Here is a 21,986-nt window from a genome sequence, read left to right on the forward strand (position 1 = left end):
TGTTAGCTAGAGTCAGTTGTGCATTGCTGCACTCAACAACATCTGTTTCACAAAAACAGTATCCAGCTTTTAGCACTCAAATGGAGGTTATACCATATGCCGGCAGACCACTTAGTTTTTACCTTGGGAACCAACTTTACTCCAGTCAAGGTAACAGAGGAAAAACTGAATATTTAAATGTTACCCAGCTTTAGTCACATCTTCATGCGGGCTTGTCATTTCCAACTATGTATAGTAAAATTAGTTTCAACCATATAATGCAAGCTGTTCTTCTGTTTAATTATTAATTGGAAGAAAGTTTGTTTGCAAAACAGTTGAAATGTATTTTGTGGTAGATCCTACCACAAATGGCACTATTGAAAGTTAGTGCCATTAGATGATGTTGCAAACAGAGCATTCTGTTGAAATGTTGATTAATACTATTAGCTATGGACAAAGACAAATTAGGCTTATAACCCACAAGTGTGACGTGATAGAAAACTACAGGCTATCAAATATTTTCTTACATTACAAAATAGTCTTCATTGCTTGACTTTTGTCTTGATTCTCTTAGCATATGATACTTTTTTCAGAAAATTAGAAAATAAAATTGGACTTCTGTTTATAAGAAACTTAATTTTAAAGAAACATATTCAAATGTGTATTGGCTTTCCAATTTATATCCCTATTAGCACAGTACTTAAATCCCTATGAAAGTTAGCTTACTTGTATTCTAGAAGCATAAAAATAGTTTATTGATTCTGATAATTTAATGTGTTGTCTTAGAATTTTTTTCATGGGTAATGAACATTTAAAAAATAATACTAAAGAACATTGAAATTCTATTCTGTATTTAGGTTTTCTAATTTACTCAGTTCCAAAAATGAAGACATTGATCCTTTTTGCCTCTAAGGCCCTTTCCAACTGCTGTGATTCTATTGTACAATAGTCGGTAATAATTACTCAAAGAAGTCTATGTATTTTCCCCATGGGCAGAAACGTTAGTTTTTTTTTTTTTTTTTTTTTTTTAGATTTCTTTAAAGCTATAATAAATGCTAAGAGAGTTTCCTGAATTGAACTTTAATTATGAAGCCAGGGCATCAAGAAGGCCTTACTTGAACCTCAACCTGGGAACATCTTACATTTCTAAATATCATTTTCAAAGTAAGTAGAAAATATGTCTATCTGGGGACTGATTCTCCTTAACTCTAGAACAACCAAGTTAGAAATCTGATGAATGATTACCACAGCTAATTATTAGGTTATTGATATTTTTCACTTGTGAAATTTCATGTAAGATTGTAAATCCACCTGTGGATTAATCCCACAATTAAAAGGGAAAATAAGATAGGTTATTATTAGCATTACAGGTCATTCTAATTCTTAACTTTGATTATCTTCTACTTTAGAGAATTGCCTCTTTTATAAACTAAGTCACATCCAGTCCTTGGTAGAAATGTGAATTTGTCCAAGTTCATTGTTGTCCTTCTCTGTAGCTCAGTCCCTCTCTCCTTCCCTTGAAACATCCTGAAATGTTCTATCTTTTGAGTTACACCCAAATAATCTTGTATTGAGATGGCCAGTGTGCCCTTTGGCTGCCCACAAATTGACAACCTGGGTTATAGTGAATAGGAATGTAGACATAGTAGTATTCTATGGAGCCAAGGCAAGAAGAATGGGTAGCTCTTACAATGAATTCAAGCCAGGAACCAGAAAACAGGAATCAAAGTAATTCTCTCCATCTACTTGAAGCCTTGAAGTGTTTGTTTTCCTCTGTGGAGAACATATGATGTGCCAAACATATGACCATGCTCTGCAGAAAGTGGCTTTGCAAGCCTTGACTCTACACAACTTTAGTCTCTAGTGTTCTCTTTGTTCTGATTCCAAATTCCAAGAAGGGAGAACCTGATTGGCCTAGGGGGAGGCATGTGTTCAACACTGGTCTATTCAGCTGTGGTCAGTGGGGCCATGACCACATAGAAATAACATGGAAGAGAAGCTTATTCCTTTATCAGAAGTTTTGAAGAGTTAATGGCTCTCAGACATGAGGCTGTGGGTCAATAATGCATTGCAACAAGTATCTCTTATACCGCCTTTTCCTGGAGGTACCAGTGAGCACTCAAGTTCCTAAAGCCAAATTTGGAGATGCAGCTTGGTGTTGTGATTGAGGATGTGGACTTGACCCCACCAGCTGAAAATGGAACCTGGGTCTAGCATCCTCCATAAAAGTTAGCCTTAGTGCCTCACTGTTCTGGCTTACAAATTGGGTATTGCTTCCTTGGGGGGCTTGCCGTGAAGATTAAATGAATTGCAAAGCTCTTGCAATAGTGCCCAGTATGTAGTAAAAGCTACATAAGGATATATAAATGTTGCTTGAAAAGATAATAGAAATAAAGGCACTGTAAAAACATAGGAAAATAAATTATACAACTATTTCTTGATCATATTTAGCACTAGAGATACAACCCTTCCTGTGGAAGTTATAATGCTAAGAGATGAATATCATGAGTGGATGTAGGGTATAAGGAAAATCAGTCTATGGAATATAATGATGGAGAGAATAGAGCTTAAGATCTAAAGTTTGAGGATAGTTACATACACATATAATCTCATAAATATGGCAGGATGGAACACTGCCTTTGTATTTGTTTTGAGGCATTCTTAGTACTCTGCAGACCCTTGATACATGTTAATAATATTGAATGTCACCTATTTTAAACTTTCCCTACCGATCAAAAAAAATACACAGGTTGTATACCATCTACCAGAACAACCCTCACTGAACAGTAACTTATTTGGTTATTTTCCACTAAATTAATATTGCAATATTTTGTGGAAGAAAGAAAAAGTTGTCTGTCTCAAAGGGATTCTCATGTTATCCAGATATGATTGTGGCCAAGATGCAGAGATTTAGAGCATGATTTTCTGCCAACTAAAGAACTACATAGGGAATTTTAATTAGGAAAAGAATATGACATGGAGAGGGGATTGGGAGTAAAGCTTAAAAGGGAGCAGAACCTGTTCACGTCAGACAGTGCAATTTAATAGGCATTACTTAAGTGCTTATACTGCAGTTGGCAAGTTGATAGGTAGATCTATTCTTTATTTGTAATACATTAAAATGACCTCTTAAGATGTCTGTCTTGCACACATGTCATAAATTATTGGAGGGCTGAGATTGTGCCACTTCATCATGCTTACACCCTTCTACCCAATAAACTCAATGTAAGAAGTAATGAATGAATGTGTATTGAACTGAACTTGATGTACAACTTTATTAGAATCCTAAAATAAGAGACCTTGGAAGAAAGATATGCTGAAACATCAGCAGCAAGCCAGAGGGATTGAAGAGAAAGTAGGATCTATCTTATTAAAACTGATCTTGGTATAAAACTGCCTTTTAAGAAGTGGGTCTCATAAGAATGGCAAAATCAGATTTGATTAAGACTAACCAAATATACTATCCCAAAGATTGTCACTTATGAGTGGAGCATGGGAATGGGAGTTGCAAAGTGACAGCACTGCTCAACATCATATCATGTTGACTGATACTTATCAGATGGGCCAAGATGCCAAACAAAGATCAGAATTTTAAAGACCCTGGGCAGAAAATGACATAAACTAGAAAGTGTATCACAGCCTCAGCTCATCAAACTACTGTTCAAGCTCTAATTCCAAAGGAAATAGAATAGTCACCAAAATCATAGGAAGACTTCCAGTGTGATCAGGTACCACAAAATCTGGGGATGATAAAAATTCACATTCACAGGTGACTGGGATTCATGCTGGTTCAACAGACATCAGGCTTATAGGGTTACTGTAAACTGTTAACCCTGACTTTCACATGCTCAGGAACTGGAATGATCAGGTTCTACTGACAGAACAATGAGAGAGTTAAGGAAGGCAATGGCTAATAGTATAGAGATCACAGAGATAGTATGGATTTGGTCTCAGAGAAGGTGATTATTTCTCTTCAAATACAGGACAACATAGAGAGAGGGTAGAGAAGCTCAAGCCAGGGTAGCAGAGAGAGTAGACATAGCTTGAGGACAAGATTGCTTATACTGTGGCTCAACTGATGGTTAAGAAAGGACAGTGAAGCCCTGGCTGGTGTAGCTCAGTGGATTGAGTGCAGGCCTGCAAACCAGAGGATCGCAGTTCGATTCCCAGTCAGGGCACATGCCTGGGTTGCAGGCCAGTTCCCAGCAGGGGATGCATGAGAGGCAACCATACATTGATATTTCTCACCCTCTCTCCTTCCCTTCCCCTCTAAAGATAAATAAATAAAATCTCGGGGGGGGGGAGAAGAAACAGTGAAACAGAAAGAAAAAACGGGTGATCCCACTTTGAGTCCTGGGAGGAGGTGACCACATGGCATTCAATGTCTGGATGGCAATTTCATGACTAGGGTATAACTCAAGTAAGATAAAACATAACCTTTAATTCCACTTGGGGTAATTTTACTCAACCTGAGGTACCTATTGTGTAATTAACTTCCTCTGTGAAAAAAAAAAGATTTCAATTCATAGTACTTTTTAGTACTTTTTATAGAAAAAGATGAGCTCATCAAGTGGAATAGGTTTCAATTAAAGATACAAGAAATTAACACATGACAAAGGGTTAATAGACCTTATAAAATAAAATCTTTCATGTTTCCAAATAGTTCATTCTCTTGGTTCTTGACTCAGATTAATCCTCCTGCATTTCTACTGTTGACTGCGTTTCAAGGAAGGAATGTGGTACTCAGAATTGTGTTTTGATATGTGAACCAACAAAGATACTCTCAAAGAAACCACTTAATTATTTCACATTCATTGTGTTCTATCACTTTATTTTTTAAATTAACAATCAAATGAGATCAAAAGAAAGGGTGAAAAGCAAAAGACAACCTAAAATAATGACTCACTCCCTGAGCTTTTATAAATAACTCTGGGAAATTAGTCTTTAGCTGTTAATTGAAAATAATCTTACTTCCCCATAAAAGCTTATTTTTTAAAAATAGTTACTGATAAAAACTGAACATAACTTCCTAAGAAGCTTTAACAAAATCACTTCCTTCCTTTTTATCATCAATGATGATCATGCAAAGCTCTAAGCAAATTTAAATTTTCTTGTTGTCGAGCTAGGATTGGAATGTGTCATTGGCTTTCTTTGCGTATTATATTTTCAAAAAATAAAAAAAATTACCAAATGTTCTTTGTGTGTGTCTGTAATTCTTCTTCTTTTCTTTATTCCCAAAGTATTTAGAGCTAGAATTACTATGTAATTTATTGTATAAATAAGGAAATTTTTGAAAATAAAAGGGGATATAACTAAGAATAATTCTAGGACAACTAGGATTACTTTACTTAAAGAGTACTTTAAGCTCATCTCTCTCTTATTGTTAACTGTAGAAAATGGGTTATAAACTCTTTTGTCAGCATTTTTGTTGAATTAAATGTTTTTCTTCTCAGTCCCCATTTGAAAATTATATATAAAAAGAAATGTCCTCAGAAGCCATGTCAGTTTTCATACATAAACACAAATGCTGCTATAAATAATTATAACAAACACATTCTTCAACCCTGACACAGTCACCTGTTTTCCATTCATTTATTCATTCATGGGCTAATTATTGAGAACTTATTGAACTTGAGATATATTGATTAGAAAACCCCACACTTCTCTGCTTCATGAGTCTGTCATTTGGTGAGAAGATATTTAGAAAATGTGGATATACGGGCTGTGTTGAGGGTGGTTCATGGTGCCATGGCAATATCTAAGAGGGGCACCGGGGCCAGACATGGGATGAGGGGGTATAGGGGAACAGCTTCCTAGAGATGCAAGAATTTAATGGTGACTTCAATTTCAAGTGAAAGGAGGTCTACAAGGATGGGATAAAAAGGCTTTCAGGAAGAGAGAACAACATGCATGCAGGCCCTGAGAACAGGGAGATCAAGGGAACTGAAAGCAGTTTGGTATAGCTGGGGAACTCACCAATGCAGTTGTGGGGGAGAATGTAGAGACAATGGATCACTTGGGGTTGGAGTTTAAAACTCTAGGCCTAAACCAGGCAAGAAATAGTAGTGAGACGAATCAAGGAAGTGAGAATGAAGACACCAGATCTCCAGCTTGAGGGAGATCTGATGTAGTCTTTATATTCAGCAGGATCAAAGAGAATATCGGCTTCTAACCATCTAGTTGTTTTAAACCAGACAGGTCTCTCCGTAAGTTCTAATGTATGTTCGACTGAAAGGCAAGTGTCTCTCAGCTATAGCACTGATAAATGATATATAACACCTACACCCAGCACAGAGAAGCTGTTTTTTTTCCATACCTGAGCACCTCACAGAGGTCCTCTGATAATCCTCAACCCCCATTTTAGGGTTATAAGGAGGTTTTTAGTTGTTCATTTCCTACCTCTGTTATCATTCAGGGGCCTGACCCTGAGTAGATCTGCTAGAGCCAGGCAGTAGTGTGTGGGTTTTTGAATTCATGCAGAAAAAATTTCATGGCACAAGCCCAGGTGACTAAAAGTGTATGTTTATTAAAGTTGGAAACAGTAAAACAGGGAAAGGCTTAGCACAGAAGAAACAATAGGAGAGCCCACGCTAGGCAGCCTTCACTCACTGGGAAATTCGAAAAAGGGGCCTTGGGGACAGATTTAGGGGACTAGCCTGGGATGAGCTGCTGCTGCCCATTGCTTCTCTGGTTGCAAGTCTTGTGGGGACTCTTGGAGTTTAGGAGATGCATGCCTGTGGGGAAGAAGACAGAGAAGAGAATGCCATAGGCTGCTCCCCAGAGAAAGAGAACACACGCTGGGCCCTTTGTCTTGAGGCTTTTATCTTTCTCTTGTGGATGAGAATCTTAGGAGAGGTCTCAAGGGAGGTTTTCAGGAGAATATTCATCAGTTTTTCAGGTATGCTCTTTCAGGGTTGTGATCTCTACTGACTGGTAAGTGCCAAGGCAGGGTGTCGTTAGTTATTGCAGCTGGTCCTGCTTTGGCTGCTTCTCTGGACCTGGAGCTGAAATATAACTGAGGCCGGGATGTCATCTTTAGGGAGGTTACTTTCTCTTTATCTGGCTGTAAATTGCGTGGTCACTTTGTTCAGCTGTTTGTTTCAGTTCCCCTATTCTACTTGCCCTGGCTTATTGACATGTCACATCTCCATACCTTGTATTGTATTTTAAGAGAAAAGTAAATTTTTTTTTAAAGCTAAAGTACTCTCCTGGGTTATCTAAAATCCCTGGGGATTTTTTAAAGTTCAGTTAAGAACCACAACTTTTATTGACCACTTACTGTGATAAACAGTGGGGATCAAAGGACATGACTAAGTTCATACTTGACTGTTGGGAACTCACCACCTGCTAGGGGATTGCAACATCGCACCATCCAATCACGCACAGGATGGGGAAGGCATCAGATGATGTTCTGTGGAAGATCCAGAAAACCCTATCTTGTGAAAGTGAAAGTACTTCTGGTGAGCTTTTTAGTCTCAGTTCCTTTTTCACTGACGTAGATAGGAATACGTATGTGTGCGCTTACCTGGTAAAAAATATGACAGAGATTTTCAGAAGAAAGAGAAGATATGAAAAAATTGTGATAAAATAGTCTTAGGACTCTGAAGAATCTCTAAGTTTCCATGACACCTTAAGACCCATCAGCTGCTGCCTTCATTTGGGGCTGGGGAGAGGCTCCCAGGTCCCCTTCATGTATAACAAAATCATCTTTATAGACCAATGGCCCTCCCTTTGCTTTGTTTGGGTCACTGGCCCCATGATATTCCAATAAAGCTGAAAATCTTCTCCTTGGGGAGGAGGGGTGGGAATTCTCATCCAAATTTTCTCATCAAATTAGAGAAATTGTTTTTTCCTCCAAAACTCTACATGGAATTCATGGACTCCCTGACACCTATCTGTGGAATCCCATTTAAGAAGCTGTGCTCCCCGCTGAACTCTCAGAAGGTAGGGAACAGATGGGGATATCATCATTCATTTTTTATTTCCATCTTCTGGCAGAGGGTCTGACAAAATTTTTTTTAACAAACAGCAAATAGTAATAATAAAACTGGTATTTATCCTCTAACATGCACTATGTGCTTACTAATTGCAAACTTGTTGTCAAACACAGTATAGTTAGTGAAGTTCACAACCACCTTTGAGGTAGATTTTATTATCTCCCTTTTGCAGATGAGAATCAGGTCAGAAAAGTTGTATAACTTTTTAATGGCGTAAGTTCAGAAGTGATAAAACAAAGTTTCATACCCAGACATACTGTCACCAAAATCAGTGCTTTTCACAACTAGTTGGGGAAGAAATAAATGAATGAATTAAAATCTTTTTCAGGTGTCACAAACCTAGCAGGCCAAGGTTTAAGTTGTAACTTTCTTTAAATTCTTCTTAAGTACTTACCTAAAATTAGCTAGGAGATATTAACTCAGATTTTCTATAGTTCAAATTCACAAGAAAAGAATGTATACTAAGGGGAAAAATGCCACAAAATCTTAGATTTTCCTATTCTATAGGTTCTGAGTAGCTTCCAGGAGTTACTCATTACCAGAAAATACCCCATAGGCTTTCCTATTCACCCGTTGTTACTAAAAATAAAAAAATCTGTCCAGTGATTACAAAGGTAAAAGTTCCAAATACCTAAGATAAGCAAATATCACCAATGAGTTATTTTTAAAGGTAGATCGCAGATTCCTCCAAGTCTACTAACATTTCCCAATAGAGAAATGTACACTATTGGTAGATTTTTGACTCGATTTTCCTTCTCAATTGGTATTTTCATTGTAATTTGTTGCTGCTGTATTGTCCTCATTTTTAGTTCCTTATTACTTTCATTTAAGTTCTCCCTAACCTATACACTTGATGAGCTTTCTATAAAGAAAGCGGGAAAGATATTAAAAATAACAGGATTTTCCAGGTGGGTTCTCCCAAGCTCTCGGTTCTCTCATTAGAATAAAGATTTTACAGTTACATCTGTGTGGTTCTTTAAAAAAAGGTGGGGGGAGAACAAGGGACATAAAGGGGAAAGATAAAAAGGAGTTTGATATACGCCATCGCTCTTCCCCCAGCACCATGCACATGCGCAGTGCCATTACGGGTGGTGCAGAGACCTGAGGTGAAGCTGAGTGGCAGTGCACCAGAGCAGTCCAACCCGCTGTAAAGCCTCACCTTTCCTTCCCAGGCTGATGATGTCCTCCCCTGTAAATGTGCCCAGCTAAAAGCATTCTTCCCATATTTACATATCGTATTACATGTCGTTGAGATTCAATCAGTGAACAAGAATTAAGAAAAGCACACACAACCAACCTCTAGTTAAAATAATACAAGAGGACAAGGCAATGGAGGGTCCGGGGAGGGGGTGCATTTTATTTTATGTTGCTTTAAAATTGCTCTAGGAGCTACTTTTATTAAAATTCTCTAATTTTTACATTTTCTAACTGGGTATGTCAGTGTAACAATTGTCCAAACCTGTGGAGAACTTTTATGAATTTATTTAATCAAACCGATGACAATTGCTGGGAAGCACAAAATTTCCATGGATTGAGAAAAGGCTCTAAAGAATGGCAGTTTTGTGGCTTATTTTATATATTACAATCAAAGGAGGATATGTAAAGAGTGTTATATGAGATCTATTGGTGGTAGGATAAGAGGATGGGAGAAAGCAAATGAGGGCAGAAATCTCTGGGACTCAACAAAAAGTAAAATGAAAAGACCAGTACTATTTTTATGTTAGTGGGTATAAGATAGTTAATTAGCATTTACAGCACATAGAAATGGTATTCAGGGAACAAGATACCAATGAGAGGTCCTGTGGTCTCCTGCTCTGGTGTGGAGGTGGTGCCCTGAGGGGTCTGGAAAAGATTACTCTGACATTTCAAAGGTTTGTTATCTGAAGTGCAAAAAGGCAATAGACAGGCTCACTTAAGGTAAAGACTGACCTTTGCCAAGAAAGCTACAGCCCTACCTGTCATGGCTTGCTTTTAGTTGGGAATTTTTATATCTAAACCATCTTATGTGGTTACTTTTTTAAAAAAGATTTTATTTATTTATTTTTAGAGAGGGGAAGGGAGAGAGAAGAAAGGGAGAGAAATATCAATGTGTGGTTGCCTCTCTTGTGCCCCCTACTGTGGACGTGGCCTGCAACCCAGGCATGTGCCCTGATGGGGAATCAAACCAGTGACCCTTTGATTCTCAGGCCAGCACTCAGTCCACTGAGCCACACCAGCCAGGGCTTTATGTGGTTACTTTTAGTCCCTGGGTTTGTAAGGCCACCATGCAGACCTCTCCTCAGCTTTTCAGGTTTAGTATGTGACCCCTGTTTCATCCACAGATAAATACTGTCTATTATCTATCTAAGTATGAACATCTGTATAGAATTGTTAAATACATGGGTAACTAGATTTATGACATGGACTCTGAGTGACTTCTGCTTTCAAATGAACACTTCATATCACCCATCTTTATACTAAGAAAACTTATCCATGTGAAATCAGCCCAGGATTCTTTGAAATCATGTTTCATTTGACCTTTTGTCTTGCTATGAATAAAAAGGACAAATAATGTCTAAAAATTTAAATATTTAAAATAAAAATTTTCTCATACATTAGAAAGCTGACATTTGAGATTATCCCCATATTAAATTAACCCAAGGTGCAGTTCCAAGGCAAACAATGTGTCTGAAAGAAGTCATCTGCTTCCTGAATTCGTGTCATTATTTTACCTACAGGAAGATAATAAATCAATATCCTGAAGAAAAGAGGGCAGTTTTCTATTTATTAGCTTTCCCATGGGAATTCCCTTCAAAATAAATGATGTACTTACATCATTAAAAGACATGCTTACCTAGTTAAAGAAATCACTAGAAGACCAACATATTGCCTAGAATGGAAACAAAATACCTAGCTCTCAGAGCAAGGCTCTCAGCAGCAAACCCATCAGGCATTCATCCAACCAGAGATGAACACAAAGCATGATCTCTGCCCCAGACAGCTTTCCATGTACGAGAGAAAGAAGCTAGAACAAGCCATACCCGTGGGGCTGAGGCTCCCATCGGGGTAGCTGCTTGGTAAGCAGGTCACAGGAGAAGCAAGGCGATTTGAGTAGGTGACAAGTTTTTAGGAAAATGACACTACTGTGGTAGTGTCTAGGAAAGGACAAACTAAATTAGAATTGTTAAAGAACACAATTCACTCTAGTAAATTTAAAGATCTAATTGACTCCAGTAAGTGAGTCACAAATTGGGCAGCATCCCACCTAGCACTTAGAAGTGTGCTCCCAGGGGTTGTACAAAATGGAAGGAAAGAAGGGTGGGCTGAGGAACCATTTAAAATAGAACTGAAAAGGAAATGAGCATCTGGAGTGTGGCAGGGGAAGGGGGGCCGTCACCGTGTCCCTGCAGGCTGATTTTGATGAGGCAGCTGAGGATGTGAAGAAGCTGAAAACAAGGCCAGATGATGAAGAACTGGAAGAACTCTATGGGCTCTACAAACAATCCGTAATTGGAGACATTGATATTGGGTATCCAGGAATGTTAGAGTTACAAGGCAAGACTGAGTGGGAAGCATGGAACCTCCAAAAAGAATCATCAAAGGAAGACGCCACGAGTGCCTATATTTCTAAAGCAAAAGAGCTGATAGAAAAATACAGAATTTATAATCCAGCATATGAAAAAACTTTCCCTTCGAAGCCTTCATAATGGTATCATGACCTAATATTAGGGGGAAAACGCAATGTTAACTCTTCATATCACGAATGTTTTTGCTAGTAACATGAATTATAATCCTTAATTAAGAGATATAATGAAACTACATATTTAAGGAAATTTTACTCGCTAAAACAAGGTGAAGGTTTCTTACATTTAAAAAGTTATCTTTAGCCCTTGCTGGTGTGGTTCAGTGGACTGAGTGCTGGCCTGTGAACTGAAAGGTCTCTGGTTCAATTCCTGGTCAGGGCACATACATGGGTTTTGGGCCAGGTCCCTGGTTGGGGGCATGTGAGAGGCAGCCAATTGATGTTTCTCTTGCACATAGATGTTTCTCTCCCTTTCTTTCTCCCTTCCCTTCTCTCTAAAAATAAATAAATAAAATCTTTAAAAAGTAGAACCAAAAAGGTTATTTTTAGACCAGGACCTCTTTTTCATGGGGTGGGGGAGAATCTGCAAGGACTTTTATCAGACAGATTGCTTCTTCTTTCTATGGGAGGAAGGGATGGAGAGGGTCTGCCTGACAGATTACGTCATTCAGGTTAACTGGAAAATTTCAGACCGGTTATTAAGATTATATTTCTGAGAGAGGTTAAAATAGTAGTTAAGTCAGGTATTAAATCTCGGTTTAGTGTCATGGGCTTTAGCACTAGTAATTACATTTGGGGGCTTGTAGTTTTATTTTTAACGAGATGTAGGAAAAAACCTCTCATAGAAATGGGATTGGAGCTGGACTTACAGGGTAAGGAGCCAGCTATGCAAAGATCTGGAAGAAGAACATTCCAGACAGAAGACAGTGTGGACACCTAGAATGTGAGGTAGGAGGAGGCAGCAGGATAGAGGAAAATCAGAGGTACCCAACAAATGAGCAAAGGCAGGAATTGATGCAATAAGATCAGAAAGGGAGACAAGAAATAAAAGCTAATCTGTCCGTTCTGACAAAAAAAAAAAGTTTTATGGGTGGCTCATTGGAGAGGCCACACTTGGATATACAGAGCTAGGTGGGGCTCTTTAACTTGAATTCAGCCCACCCCACATACAAACAGCCTGACAATAAGCCATGGCCCAATGCCTCTCTTACTTGCCAAGATAGTGATGCAACTCATCCTTTACTACATGCTCTTCCTCTGCTTTGTCCTTTTGGTTCCCTAAACTCTGGTCTACTACTCTTGTAATTCACCCCAGACTCTCTGATTCCAAACTATCTGCTGGAAACACATATCTCTGCCCTTAGTCTGGGCCAAAAGGGACCAGAGTAGCCAAGCCTGTCCAAACAGCTGCCTGCCAAGGGAAAGGAACTGGATAAAAAGAAGACACCCCCATCCTCCAACTGCAGCCTAGTAACTGTGAATGGATTGAAGGAGCCCTGGGCAGGAAGAATGGCTGCCATGGAATAGAAACCAGAGCTACACGGGAATCCAGGGAAGGCCACAAATTCTAGTAGAGGAAAAGACGGTGGGTGTGGCCTGGTATCTTAACTCTGTTCTTCCTCTCTGCCTCTCAGAAGTTGGCAGCTTTGTTAGTGTATCGAGTCCCATATTCTCTCTGATAAGGCAGCTGTTGGAAGTTGTCTCCATCACTAGACTAACCTGCAAGAACCACATGTATTCATCTTTGTATCTTCAGTGGGTAGGATGTTGCTCAAGTAACATTCGTTAAAAAATTAGAGATGTGCAATGATATATGTCTGTGATGTTCCTTACAGCATTATAATAAAAATCAGAAATTGTCTAAACATCCAAAGATGAGGTCAATTTTGTTACAATCATAATACAGAGAATTATATGATGAAAATTTTGTTTTAGGAAACACGCATTTTATGGAAAATAATTGATAACAGAGGAATGAGAGAGAGCGAGAGAGAGACTTATTTTCTCTCCAGATTTACTCTCAACTTTACTTCACAGGGTGGTGATAGGGCCTAGTTTCCCTGGGACTGTCCCAGTTTATGCTATTTTGGGGGTTCATTGGCATCATAAGCGACTCACTCCTTCTTGCTCTCAAAAGTGTCCTTATTCTCATAATGGATTTTAAAGTCACTCTTTAGCTCTGCTTTCATCAAGGAGCCCCAGATGTGTAGGCATGATAGCCTTGTCTCTTGTGTCCTGGCTTCTAGCTGGGCTGATCCAGGAGTAGAACTAACTGGTGACTGACAGTAGGGAGAAAGCCACAGAGGCACAAGAGTTTATTCCTCCAGCTCCCTCTCTGCAAAGCCAGTCTGGTCCTGTTGTACCTCTCTGCCAAAAAGCCAGGCAGCTGTCTTCACATAGTCTCTCCATCTCCAGGTCCTGGATTCCTCCCTCTCATTACCCCATTAGGCTTCTAGGTCAAGTCAGGCTCCTTGCTGTTTTCCCTGATCCTTCCAGTTACTCCTGTCCCTTCCAGTTTACCTACAAGCAACCCATATCTTTATAAAGAGGCTCTTTATGAAACTCCTCAGATTGTCCCAACTGAGTGTACCATCTGTTTTTTACTGGCACCTGGCTGATTAACAGAGACACAGAAACAGAAGAAAAAAAGAGAGAGAGAGAGAAAAGAAAGAAAGAAAGAAAGAAAGAAAGAAAGAAAGAAAGAAAGAAAGAAAGAAAGAAAGAAAGAAAGGAAGAGAGAAAGAAAAGAAAGAAAGGGAAGGAAGGAAGGAAGGAAAGAAAGAAAGAAAGAAAGAAAGAAAGAAAGAAAGAAAGAAAGGAAAGAAGGAAGGAAGGAAAGAAAGAAAGAAAGAAAGAAAGAAAGAAAGGAAGGAAGGAAGGAAGGAAGGAAGGAAGGAAGGAAGGAAGGAAGGAAGGAAGGAAGGAAGAAAGGAGAGAAAGAGAAGAGAAAGAGAGAAAGAAAGAAAGAAAGAAAGAAAGAAAGAGAGAGAGAGAGAGAAGAGAAGAGAAAGAAGGAAGAGAAAGAGAGAAAGAGAAGGAAGAAAGGAAGGAAGAAAGAAAGAAAGAAAGAAAGAAAGAAAGAAAGAAAGAAAGGAAGAAAGAAAGAAAGGAAGAAAGGAAGGAAGAAAGGAAGAAAGAAAGGAAGAAAGGAAGAAAGAAAAGATCACCAAAGTGTTCTCAGTGGTTGCCTCCATGGTGCAAGTATGGGTGATATTCTAAGGCCTTCATGTTTGACATTGTCTCATTTTTTTTCCATTTAGCTTGTATTTAGTGTTTAGACAAATGATACAAAATAAGGTGCAAATTCTCTGAAGAAACTGACAAATTAGTGAAATACCTTTCTCTGACCTCTAGAATCAGAGTTCATGTTCAAGCTTGATTCATGTCCACATTAAATGTGCTGCTTACGAATGTATGTTCAGTTTAAAGATCATTACTGTTATGTTTGGCATTTATAGAACCATCGCTATGACATCCTGTTTATATCCATTATTTTACTTAATCCTCACAACAACCATAGGTAGGTGTTTTTAATCCCATATTACAGGAGAGAAAATGAAAGCTCATAGAAATTCTGTCATCTGCCCAAGGCCATTTAGGTAAAAAGAGACAGAGCCAAGGTTTAAGCCCACACTCTCAGTCCGTGCTTCCCAGAAATAACACAGACATGCACATAGACAAGTTAATTAGAGCACGATATAAAATCCCTTCGAGAACAGATTGCTTTTTTGTTCTAAAAGAATTAATTGGCCTTTTGATTATGTAAATATCAAGTAAGAAAAATTCTATTCTCTTTGTCTTTAAGAATGGATAGGCCTTGGATAGGAGAGCTATATTGGAGGGGACTCTTATTAGTAGTGGCCCAAGAATTTAGACATGGTGGCGACCAAGATTAAGGGGAAAAGCTACCAGCAGGCAACCCTGGTAGAGTGCTATCTACGAGGTATCATTTGCATGATTTCTGCATTGTGATACCCATTTGGTTTTCCCTGCTCTTCAGTATATCTTGTTAATATAGTTTGTTCTCATCCAGCCTGAGGTGAATGAACTATAATCTGTTTCCTCATGTAGCATGAAATGGCTTAGGGAAAGGAAGAGAAGGCCAGTACGGATGCGGAGCAGTGATCCGGAGCCAGACCACTGGCTAGGTCAGATGACCTCCAGAACCAAGCTCTGGGAACACATGCCCTCGGGATTCTCAGAGATCTGTGGGGTGACAACCCTGGTGAGGCACGCACTGGAATTTCTGTAGTCAGGCAAGATGAGGCTCTTGCAGTCTTAACCTGAGTATAAAAAAGAAATGTGAGCTCAGTGTGCGATCAGTTTTTATGAATATGTGAATGTAAGATATACATATCAGCCAATCTCCTAAATCAAAAATTATGTATTGACTTAGTTTCTTTAATAATTGAGGATGGTAATGAGGCTGGACCTTTAGTCAGATGCTTATTGGAAGTTGTATTCATCTTAGTGTGTTCTACTACTTTTATGCTTTCAGTTTTTAAATTTCAATGCTAATACATCTGAAATTTATTTTGAATTTTTACCCACTGTCTGAAGTCTACTTATTGAATACATCCTTTCCCAGATGAATTGAGATATCCCATTTTTGGAGCTTTAAAATATTACACATATGTGTGTATCTATTTCTGTTCCGCTTTCCTCAAATTTGTTAGGAAAAGATTTATCTTGCAAGATGCATTTTTAAAAGAATTCTGAGGTCAAATAAGCCTAAGAACTATTGTGTATAATAACTCCTTAGAAACTCACAATGTATATCAGTAAATTAAACATCTGGAGCAGTCCTAACACCTTTACACAACTGACGGTCTTAAGGTTCCTTGATGCACATCTGTATATTGTTCTATTCTGTTCTATGGATTCACCTCACTATTACAATACCAGTAGGGGAAAAAAACTTGGTGGAATTATTATTGCTTTATAGCAAATGCTACTATCTTTTAGGAAAAGTACCCATATTGCTTCTTGTTTTCAAAATTGGTTTGGTGAATTTGAGCATGGTTTTGCTTACTAAAATATTTAGAATAATAGTGTTGCATTTTAATATCCCATCCATTAGTATCCTCATTATGTTCACCTAAATTCAGAACAATTTGGGGTAGAATTCACATATTAAAAATTGAAAATCTTCTAAATCAGAAACTTTGCATTTCACTCAATTTATTCAACTCTGTTTTTGCCATGCACAGTAAAATTTTCAGTTTTTTTCGCATAATTGGTACACATTTTTGTTCATTTAATTTTAAATATTTTACACACTGACTGTAGTTAGGCATAAAATTGTTTTCCATTATTTTTAGGTGACTATTGCTAATACACAATAAAGTCTATATTTTTATAATTATAATCCAACACTTTACTGAACATACATATTAGTTTTAATAGTACTTGCAACTGATTCCTATATGTTTAACAAAAAGTAAAATAATAAAACTATCAGCTAATTTCCAGTAACTATACTGATTATATATTTTTCTCGCCTTATATTAGATAAAATTTCCAAAGCAAAAGTTAATAATATTATTGATAGTCAATACGTTTGCCTTATTGTTAATTTATAGCAAAAGTCTCTAGTAATGATCTGTAAACAGGTTGCATTGTAATTGAATTTGCTTTACAAAGCAGCAACATTATCTTTGCTAAGCAAGAGGGAACTCAATATGAGATGATTGCAAAGAACCTGAAGAAATCAAATTTTATGATTCCTCTAGCTACTTCCAGACATTCTTATTGCAATTAGCAATGCCCTACATATTCAAATCTGGGCAATGCATATAAACAAAACCACTATGATTATTTGCACTCTTTTTTTTTAAAGATTTAATTTATCTATTTTTAGAGGGGAAGGGAAGGAGAGAGGGAGAGAAATATCAATGTATGGTTGCCTCTCATGTGTCCACTGCTGGGAACTGGCCTGCAACCCAGGCATATGCCCTGACTGGGAATTGAACCTCGATTGTCTGGTTCACAGGCCCGTGCTCAATCCACTGAGCTACACCAGCCAGGGCTGATTGTTTCTACTCTTACATATTATGCATCAGTAATTAAAAGTGTTCTGTTATCTTTTCATGGTATTCTCTATGTATAAGAGTGTATTGGTACAATACTGACTTATCACTGTTCCAATTCAGGTCCTTATTTTTTATCACTTAAAGTCAATACATGGTATCCCCTTCACTATCTTATCCTCAAAATCCTTCTTAAATTTTGCCTTCACACAAATGTCAGAATGTTTTCTTTAAAAATATGAATCAGGCTGATTGGATACCCTGATGAAATCTTTAAATACCGAACATTCTTTTTTTAAAAAAAATTTTATTTAGTTATTTTTCAAGTACAGTTTTTTGTCTATTTCTCCCATCCCAGCCCCCCCCACCCTGTGCTCCCACCTCCCTCCCATTTCCACCCCCCTTAGTTCTCGTCCCTGTGTCCTTCATATTTGTTCCTCCAAATCCCTCCCCCTTTTTCCCCCTTAAATTCCCTTCCCTATTCCCTCTGGTCACTGTCCCCTTGCGCTCTATTTCAGTGTCTTTGTCTTTATTCTGCTTGCTTGTTTGTTTTGTTGTTTAGCTTCCTGTTAAAGGTGAGATCATATGGTATTTGTCTTTCAACTCCTGGCCTATTTCACTCAGCATAATGCTTTCCAGTTCCATCCATGTTGTTGCAAAGGGTAGTAGCTCCTTCTTTCTCTCTGCAGCATAGAATTCCATTGTGTATATGTACCACATTTTTTTTTTTATCCATTCATTTACTGATGGGCACCTAGGTTGCTTCCAACTCTTGGCTATTGTAAATTGTGCTGCTATGAACATTGTGGTGCATAGGTTTTTTGAAATTGATGTTTTAGGATTCTTAGGATATAATCCTAGCAGTGGAATTGCTGGGTCAAAAGGTAGGTCAATTTTTATTTTTCTGAGAAAATTCCATACTGTTTTCCATAATGGTTGTACCAGTTTGCAATCCCACCAACAGTGAACTAAGGACCCCTTTTCCCTACAACCTCTCCAACATTTGTTGTTAGTTGCTTTGTTTATGACAGCCATCCTGACTGGTGTAAAGTAGTATCTCATTGTGGTTTTAATTCGCATCTCTCTGATAGCTCATGATATTGAGCATTTCTTCAGGTGTCTCTGGATATTCTGTATGTCCTCCTTGGAGAGGTGTCTGTTCAAGTCCTTTGCCCATTTTTTAATTGGGTTAGATGTCTTCTTAGAGTGGAGTCTTGTAAGTTCTTTGTATATTTTGGAGATTAAACCTTTGTCTGAGGTACCATTGGCAAATATGTTTTCCCATACAGTTGTCTGTCTTTTTATTTAGTACTGTTTTCTTTAGCCATGCAGAAGCTTTTTATTTTGATGAGATCCCATTTGTTTATTCTTTCCTTTATAATCCTTGCTCTAGGGGACATATCGGTAAAGATGTTGCTGCGTGAAATATCTGAGTTTTTCTTGCCGATGTTCTCCTCTAGGACTTTAATGGTGTCCCGGCTTATATTTAAGTCTTTTATCCACCTTGAATTTATTTTGGTGTATGGTGTAAGTTGGTGCTCAAGTTTCTTTTTTTTTTTTGCACATAGTTAGCTGTCCAGTTCTCCCAGCACCATTTGTTGAAGAGGCTATCTTTACTCCATTTTATATTACTGCCCCCTTTGACGAATATTAATTGACTATAGAGAGTTGGGTTGATTTCTGGGCTCTCTGTTCTGTTCCATTGGTCTATGTGCCTGTTTTTATGCCAGTACCAACCTGTTTTGATTACAGTGGCCTTGTAATACAGTTTGATATCAGGTATTGTGATCCCTCCTACTTTGTTCTTCTTTCTCAAAAGTGCAGCTGCTATTCGGGGTCGTTTATGGTTCCAAATAAATTTTGAAGTGTTTTTTTCTATGTCTGTGAAATATGCCATTTGTACTTTAATAGGTTGAATACTGAACATTCTACTGAGTTAACTTAAGCTCCTTGAATTGGCACAAAGACTCTTGGTGATTTGATACTATGTGTTGTTTTTGCTCAGTTTCATGATGTACCTCCCACCTCTACTTGTAGTGCCATGCACACATCACACTGCTGCACACACCATGCCTTTGGTCCGCCTGGAATGCCTTCCCACCTTTTCCTACTTCTCTTACTAGACACACAGAGGCAGCATCTCCTTTAGGCAGCCTTTCCCATTCCCATGTCCTCTTCTGCACTGGTCAAGTCAGGGTCACTTTAACAGTGGTTGGTTATTGCCTCACCTATCACTGCATTTAGATTGTTTTTATAGGTAGGTGCTATTATGTCTGTCAACTTGAGGTCAGAGGTTATGTCGTATTTTGTATTGGTATTCTCTGTTCCTGGCATACTTCTTAGCATATAGGAAGAACTCAATCTACCTCCTTTAAATTAAAGAAATAAAGAGACAAAAACATTTTAAAAATAAACTATTCAGACTTATTGCTTTTTTTAGGAGTTCTGTTGCAACCTATGCACCAGGAATCACATCTGAAGTCTTAAGATTTTATTTTACAGCGTATGCCTGTGAAGTTTCTTCCTCTAAATCAGGTATTAAAATGTTCTCCTATTGATGATATTCTTGGGGAAATATTACATTTGCTCTAAGTTGTCATCAAATCGGTTTTCATAAAACAGAAAACTTGGCCCTTTAAAGGAAAATGAATCTTCTGAACTTAATATTCATAGTATTTAATAATATTATATATTGATATTTAATCATTTAATTTAGTCACAACATGCTACTATAGGGTTACATCTTATTTGGGCACTAATGTTTAATGGATTCTAGGGAAATAGGAATCTATAGACAATATTTATAAAACATTTATAATTTATTAGATAATTATCATATAATTTATTATGCTTATTGCTTTATAACAAACTTAATGTTCAGAAACCTCTTGTAGTTGAGTACCATTATTCTAATTTTAAAATGAAGAAACTAAGTCTCAATAATTCTCTTCATGCAGCATTATTCCACTTCTTTGCAGGAGTAAGATTTGCCAAAATAAATAATCATATTTATAAATATCTTTCACTTCCTCTTTCTTACCTCTGAAGCCATACATCCTGCTCCCTAAGAACTTCCGTCTTTTTCTTTTCGTTAGGAACCTTGTTATAGAGATTACAGGGGTAGTTTATGCAACCAACTATTAAGAAAGCAGGGAGGGAATAACATTTGTCATGGTAGTTTCCTCTAAGTGTGCCTTCATGAATGAAAGGCAGACCCACTCTGGTTCTAGAACTCTTAGAGGAGTCACTGAAACAGTCCCCTAGGATAGCACACTTATTGGATACTTCCTTTAACACATGAACTGTGTACTAGCAACATCCTATCTCCCCTGTGCATAGGTCAAACATTAGCAAGCTTTCCCATCTGAAGATAGTAAGGATCAGAAAGCAACCAAACTGCGTCAAACTTGTTCATGGCCACATCAAACAGAAGGAGGCACATTGGAGTTCACTCGCTTGGTGATGCATTAACCTCTCTTCATCACCCAGAGCACATTTATGCCTGCGTAGTATTTGTCTTTAACAACTTTCTTTGTACCGTTTTAAAATCTACTTCACATCAATAGCAGAAAAATCATCAGAGAGAAAAGCAGCCACTCCCCTCTGATGAAATGGCAGTCCCAAGAAATGGCAGTTGAGAGCAAGAGAAGACACCAGGACACTGCAGAGGCATGTAGAATGTTACCATCGATTAGTGAAATATTTAAGGAGAAGCTTGTCTAGGATCAACATATTAGACTGTCTTTCTATTTGAAATACTCAAATAAGGATGTAATGAGAACAAAAAATTCTGACCAGCGCTCACTGCATCCTTTCAGAATTCAACTCACCATTCCTTCACTGGTAATGCCGTGTCAGAATTTCAGTAAAGCTCTATACGACCAAGTATAAGGCAGATCTTGAATGGCCCTGTAATAGTACAGGTAAGGAGTCACAGCAGATGACAAATATGTTTTAATTAAATAGGGAAGCACATGGTCTCAAACTGAAGCTTGCAGTGAACCAAGCCCTAGACATTAACTTCACAGACAAGTTGAACATGGTTTATTTTCCTCCTTTCCCAAGTTTGCTTAAGGCTAAATAGCTTTTCTCGTCTGTTACTGTATGCAGAAAAGTGTGTTGTGTTGTTTTAAGATAACTGTTGGGTGGGGTATGTATACATGTGTCTGAGTGTGTCTGTGGTTAACTAGTTATTTTGTGGCAAGGAGCTAGTATAATTGATGAATTGATTTCATTTAACCAAATTCACTCTGTTAGTTACATGAAAGATTAGGCGCTATTATCTTATACTGGTATGCAGAGAGTTACACAGAAGTACAAAATGTACATTGAGGGCCAATTACAGATGAAGAACTCCTGATAATTATGAGAGCTGGTTAATATTTCTGAATTATTAAGCCTGACAACATAATCCTGCTT

General features: G+C 37.9%; 1 protein-coding gene across 1 annotated transcript; it reads left to right on the forward strand.

Moving 5' to 3' along the window:
- The first annotated feature begins 10,923 nt into the window (after positions 1-10,923).
- On the forward strand, positions 10,924-11,662 carry LOC119040488 (acyl-CoA-binding domain-containing protein 7-like). Its single transcript, XM_053661121.1, has 2 exons — positions 10,924-11,021; positions 11,335-11,662. The coding sequence occupies exons 1-2, from the start codon at positions 10,924-10,926 to the stop codon at positions 11,660-11,662; spliced, it is 426 nt and encodes a 141-aa protein (XP_053517096.1).
- Positions 11,663-21,986: the final 10,324 nt, after the last annotated feature.

This window comes from Artibeus jamaicensis, unplaced genomic scaffold (assembly GCF_021234435.1).
Source record: "Artibeus jamaicensis isolate MK-2021 breed Jamaican fruit bat unplaced genomic scaffold, CSHL_Jam_final scaffold_916, whole genome shotgun sequence".
NCBI lineage: Eukaryota > Metazoa > Chordata > Mammalia > Chiroptera > Phyllostomidae > Artibeus > Artibeus jamaicensis.

Coding starts and splice junctions, on each gene's coding strand:
- LOC119040488 (XM_053661121.1), top strand. CDS start 10,924: ATGAACACAAAGCATGATCTCTGCCCCAGACAGCTTTCCATGTACGAG. Junction 11,022..11,334: donor GGGCTGAGGCTCCCATCGGG/GTAGCTGCTTGG, acceptor GGAGTGTGGCAG/GGGAAGGGGGGCCGTCACCG.